Source organism: Epinephelus moara, chromosome 21 (assembly GCF_006386435.1).
Source record: "Epinephelus moara isolate mb chromosome 21, YSFRI_EMoa_1.0, whole genome shotgun sequence".
Classification (NCBI taxonomy): domain Eukaryota; kingdom Metazoa; phylum Chordata; class Actinopteri; order Perciformes; family Serranidae; genus Epinephelus; species Epinephelus moara.
This window is the reverse complement of record NC_065526.1, coordinates 36,567,064-36,573,223: the sequence shown is the minus strand read 5'-3', so window position 1 is coordinate 36,573,223 and position 6,160 is coordinate 36,567,064. Positions and strand designations below refer to the sequence as shown.

Here is a 6,160-nt window from a genome sequence, read left to right as displayed (position 1 = left end):
TTCACACAGGGCCATGTAGCTTTGGATTTTTTTCTTCCTCATTAATAAAACCCTTCACTTAAAAACTGCATTTTGTGTTTACTTGTGTTATCTTTGACTAATGTTTAAATTTGTTTGATGATCTGAAACATTTAAGTGTGGAAAACATGCAAAAAAGTAAGAAATCAGGAAGGGGGCAAACACTTTCTCACACCACTGTAACTTCAGCTCTAATGCCTCATCCTAACAGCTTGGCAGACACTGTGTCAATTGATAGCAGATTTCTAAAGTATAATTTCCCTGAATAATACTAATGGCCTGCTAGCACAGAATAACAGTGTGTGCTGAAGTGTTTTTATTGACCCTGATAAGGGTGGTTCTTCAAACTATGAAAAGATCCTCCAGTCTGAAAACACCTAAACTGCCAGGACTACATTTTAATGTAGACACATGAAAACAGATAGCCCGCAGACACAAGAGTTGTAATCTTAAACTCTGACAGAATAAGGGCACAGTAACACTTGTGCAAAATTAACATTGGCAAATAGTTGTGGAATTCAAATTCAGTGAGCAACGACTGGCAAAGTTTTGCCAAATGGTTGTTACTAGCAAGCTACTGTAGCTAACATTACTTTATTAGCTAGCAAGCTAGCTTTCCATGTGCATCACACCCAGCACTGCCCACATTCAGCACAAATAACAATTTAGCAGGCGATGGTCACTCTTCTGCATTCACTGTGGCCGTGCCCTAAAGATGTCCAAACCATGTGAGTCATCACATACGCGTGTCATCACATACGTGCCTTCATATACTAGAGTTTTGGATATTCAAGCTTCGGAATTTGCTGCAAAGTGAAAAAGCAGATTTCCCAAAGCATGATGAGAAGATCAATACCACTCATATCTTTGGGTTACATTTAAGGCTACAGCCAGCACAAACACTGGAAACATGAGGCAACAGTCTGTCTCTGTCAACAAAGTCCGCACACCAGCGCCTCTGAAGCTCCTTAATTGACATGTTAGATCTAATTTGATTAATCCACACACAAAAAAAAAACATAGTGTCAAACAACAATGTGACATCTTATGTTGTGCCAGATTATTTTTTGGCTGATCAGAAGAAGTACAGACTTCAGGAAGTTACCATTTTACTGCCAAGAAACAGACTTTTTTCATTTTCAAACGTGTCGTCTTCAGACCCCACTAACTCTGACTCAAGTGACATCACTTGAGGCAACTTTTCAGACTTTGCACAGCTTACAGCCTTTACTACTTTTTTTCACACATGCAGTAGTATTCCCAGGAGTTGATGTAAAAAGTGGGTTCCCCAATAACAGGGAGAGTAGTATCAATCTTCTCCTCACTCAGACAGTGAAAGTGAATAAGCACACTTCCCAGAATGTTTAACTATTCCTTTAAGCTCAATGTTGAGATCAAATTCAAAAACTGGATATCTTGACAGCCCCATACATAACTGGTGTACCTCATCTTTCTACTTCTTTACTTCACTTTTTACCTAGTACTGTTTGCTCCTCCGCTACATCTTCTGGAGTTGCCTCTGTGTCTGCGACCTCCTCCACCTCCTCTTCTAAGGGAGCTACCTCCTCTTCAACTGGCTCCTCCACAGGAGCTGCCTCTTCTTCAACAGCCTCATCTAAAAGAGCTGCGTCCTCCTCTACAGCTTCTTCTAAAGACGCCTCCTCCTCTTCTTCCGCTACCTCCTCGACTGCTTCTTCTAATTCAGCAGCCTCCTCTTCAGTGGGCTCATCAGCAGGTTCCTCTGAAGGAGCAGCCTCTTCTTCCTCAGCTTCTTCTGCTGGAGCTGCCTCTTCCTCAGCAGGGGCTGCCACCACTTCTTCCACTACCTCCTCAACAGCTTCTTCCAAAGGTGCTGCCTCCTCTTCAGCAGGCTCCTCAACAGCTTCTTCTGCAGGAGCACTCTCCTCCTCTACAGTCTCAACATATGATGCCACCTCTTCAGCACTCTCCTCCGCTGCAGCCTCCACTTCTGCTGCAAACTCCTCCACAGCCTCGTCAGTAGCCTCCTCCTCCACAGCCTCATCAGCAGCCTCCTCCTCCACAGCCTCGTCAGCAGCCTCCTCCTCCACAGCCTCGTCAGCAGCCTCCTCCTCCACAGCCTGCTCTATTACTGCTTCCTCTTCAACTGCTACAACCTCTTCAGGCTGGTCTGCCATCACCTCTGCAACCTCCTCAACTGGAACAGCCTGAATCAAACAACAATGTCAAAGGTTAGAAAAAGATAAAGCTTTTCACATTTTCATTAGCTGTAAAGCACTTTAAGAGGAAACAATTTTCCTGTTCCATGTGGTCAAGAAGTTATCCACAACAGCACCTTTTGGTGCTGAATGATATTGGGACATTATGTAGGGATCATAGCTAGGGGCTGTGCCATAGTGGAATATGGTTTCAGCTGTTCACTATCGCTGCAGATATTTGTAGAGGCCTGTTTAAGAAGTACTTTTAGTCTGCAACAATTTTCCACATACAGATAACAGTATCTTTTACAGCAATTCTATTATATTATATATTACTTAGGGTGTTTCATGATGTTCATTAACATTTTTTTCAGTAAAAATCCACATGCTGGACTTGTAACTGATACTGATGATGATACCCCGTGCTTCTACCCTTTGAGTGAACAGGCCTTTTCTGGTTTAGGCAGATTCTCTGCTTATGAGCTAATGCTCTGATTGTCAGCCACACTGGAGGACAGTGAAGTTACAGCTGACTGATTTCAGACAATTCGAGAGCTTCAGAGAGACTAGAACAACTACAATAACTGCCTCGTGGTTGTATGTCTCTGTGAACCAGTCAAATTGCAGTTATGGTTTACATCCACATCTGACACGACCATTAAAAAAACTTTAAATATGGATGCTAATGAAAAGAAGCTACATACAGTATGTAAAAACATGGATACTTCACACACACACACACACACACACACACACACACACCTCTCTCCCAGCAGATGATCTATACAGTCTGCACAGTTTCAAGAAGGACACCCAAGATTAGTGTCACCAATTCAGTATCTGACCAAATGTCTCCCCTTCTGTTCCTGAAATACGATGTTGGATTGTAACCAATAAGACATTTGTGTTAAGTTTGTCATAATTAGTGTATGAATTCTCAAAAACATAATGCCTACAGCCACGGCTATCACCAGCACGGAGAAATAAAAACCAGAATTGCTTGTTGAAAGAGGGTGATGTTAGTTGACTCAGGGAAAGTGGGAATAAATAACTTTCTTTTCACAGTCATTACACCTTAAAGAACTAAAACCAACAGAGACCCTAGACCTGCGGGCAGGTTACCGGGGTCCAAGCACTGATCAGCAAATTTAAACAACAAATTTCTGCTGTGGAGTCGGGACATGTTAATGTTTATCTGTGTATCATTTGTTTGAAACAAATATTGTGTTTTGTGCTTACAGCAAAATTTGCAATATCCACTGAAACATGGGTGACTACTGAGAAGAAATACTTCTCTTTCAGCATTTGGGGGAGAAATTGTGATGATACATTTATATCACTTATTTCATTAAACTAGGAAGTGGTCTCAGAAAAATAATCTGCACACCTGAATGCGTGACCAGTGCAGAGAAGACACAAAAAACTCAAACACCTTCTCGCTTGCCGCTGGTATATTTATACATTACTTAGAATTAATCAACTGTTAATTTATGATATTTTGTTCATCATGAAGTCTAAAATATAACAGTATAAAACACCATCACTTCACCATTTAATTACTGTATCCTATTAGACATTTGTGTGAAATTATATAATAATCAGCATATGAATTCTTTGCATGTGCAGCACATTATGTATAAAACCAGTATGCAACTATGATGCAACACACAATAACAAAGTCTGCATACCTCCTCCACAGGGGCATCTTCGTCCACAGCAGGAAGCTCCTCCAGCACCTCTGGATCCTCCTCGATCACCTGCAAAGGAATACACCACCCAGATGTCATTAGCTGGTTTATGGTAGATTCCCTTAAGGACTAAGTCTGTCACTGATTAAATATTAAGCTTCTTGAGAACATTTGAATTTACAAATTCAACTTTCAGCAGAGAAGATTTTTAATACGATTGAACATTGAAAGAGCATTCAAAAAATGGGTGTCTGCAATTAGACCCAGTTCCTCTGATGGTTTTCTAGAAATGGACCTGGCCTGTACCAACCTCAGGAGCCTCTACGGGCTCTGGCTCTGGCTCTGGCTCTGGCTCTAGCTCGGGCTCAGCCTCAGGCTCAGGCTCGGATGCAACCACCTCAGGCTCAGGTGCTACCTCAGATTCAGGCTCTAAAGGGAGAAGCAGAGTTGGACACATTATCTCTTGTACACACAAACCACAGTTTGGCAGTCAGTATGATTTGCAGGGTCCATCCTGCAAGAGGCAGTTCACACCAAGCCCTGGACTGGAGAGAGTCTTGTTGGTGTCATATTGTGACATCTTCAATTTGTAAGTGAGACAAGGCTAACATTCATGATAGCAACTTAATAGTTTTGAATTACCTACTGCCTCCTACCACACCTGCACTTATAACATCAGCTAATCAGTGGAGTATTTCTAGTCTTCTCAAAGATGACCCAACAGAACAAGACAGCATTTTTGCCTGCATTGATGAAGGCCGTTATTATCCAGCACCACTGTCACATGAAAACATTCACACTCATACTGTCACACATACCTGGTGGTGGTGCAGAAACGTCCTCTGCTACAGCAGCTTCAATAACATCTTCTACAGCCACAGGCTCAGGCTCAAACACAGCTGAGGACACAGGGGGATCATGTTGAGGAATGAATGAGCAGTGAATGAAAAAGGTTTCCATTTTTAAAATTCAAAAAGCACTTTAATTTTCTGCCCATGCAGATTATTAAAATGAGCAGTTCAACTTTGACGGCTCATCTGTATGTTAAAAAGGTCCACTGCAAACATCAGAAACACTAAAATGTGAATATCTTACTATGCTTCACTGCAGCTTCTTCTCACAGGAACAGAGTAAACAGTGTTGATTCAGCTTTGTTTATTGTCATTTTGTGTTGGTTTTATTTTGATTTCAATTTTTCTAAATAAAATAAATTTATTGACCACATGTCTAACCCTGTCTATAATCCCTCCCAATCATCACTTATGACCCACTTTCAGTGCGGTGGTGTATTTTTCTGGAGAGACTCTGCCCTCTGCCTGAATTTTCTAATTTTCTGTGTTCAAGATGTTTATGGGAGTGTACCCCCACATCGCTCATAACAAGTTAGCAGCACAATTGCAGATAGGCACAAGTATCTGACAATTCTGCATAGTATATGTTTAACAATCCATTTATAAAGAAAACCTTTAAAGAAGGTTGTTAGCTTTTCAACAAAACAATTTTAGCCACCTAAAAAAAAGTCCCACCTAAAAAACAACAATCAGCTCAAGTGTATGCTATATTGAGAGTATTTCACGGCTTTACCTTTCCGTCAGAAAGGGATTCTCTGAGGGAAACTAAATCTATTATAGCACTCTCTTCAAAGCCAGACTTCACTGAGAAAAATTCATTGAACTGATTCAATAGCCGCTGAACATAATAGCTGCTGGTCTACTGCTGCCTCAATCAGTTAGGTTGTTTGTGTTATTGTGTGACTTCAGTGTTTTAAAGGATTGGCTCTGATTCACTGTAGTCACACAAAAACACAAACTAACTTAGTGTCTGGGGCAGCGGTAGACCAGTAGCTCCCGTATTCAGTGAGCTACAGTTTTTATCAATGGAGTTTGGCAGCTTTGACGAGAGCACAGATCGGCAACTATAGCTGCAACAGCAACCCTGTTGGAACGGGCTTCCTAACGGAAAGGTATGGGGGTGAAAATACTCTTCAAGTAGCGTACACTTACACTGATTTATTTTTTTTAGGTGACTAAAATGTGTTTTGCTGCTGCTTGCGGAAAGTGAGTGTATGGGCAACTTTTATGGTACCTTCTGGTGTTGCTTCAGCTTCAGCAGCTTCCTCTGGAGCAGCGGCTTCTTCACTACGGGCAGTGACCACAACAGCCTTCTCTTTCAGCCCTACATGAGATGAACGCACATGTTGCTGGCAGGAAACACGTTTGTGTACAGACTCTTTAAACATGCTGACAAATATCCCAATCATTAAATATGGGCTATAAT

At 41.5% G+C, this 6,160-nt stretch overlaps 1 protein-coding gene across 9 annotated transcripts in view; it reads right to left on the bottom strand.

Moving 5' to 3' along the window:
• Positions 1–6,160, bottom strand: part of asph (aspartate beta-hydroxylase) — a 44,216-nt gene that overhangs the window by 7,446 nt on the left and 30,610 nt on the right. For all 9 annotated transcript variants that reach the window (XM_050074819.1, XM_050074821.1, XM_050074817.1 and 6 more), the window contains 5 exons: positions 5,969–6,058; positions 4,702–4,782; positions 4,194–4,312; positions 3,884–3,952; positions 1,496–2,204 (listed from right to left, as the gene is read on the bottom strand). In XM_050074819.1, coding sequence (XP_049930776.1) covers positions 1,496–2,204; positions 3,884–3,952; positions 4,194–4,312; positions 4,702–4,782; positions 5,969–6,058 — 1,068 coding nt within the window. The remainder of the gene's footprint in view (positions 1–1,495; positions 2,205–3,883; positions 3,953–4,193; positions 4,313–4,701; positions 4,783–5,968; positions 6,059–6,160) is intronic.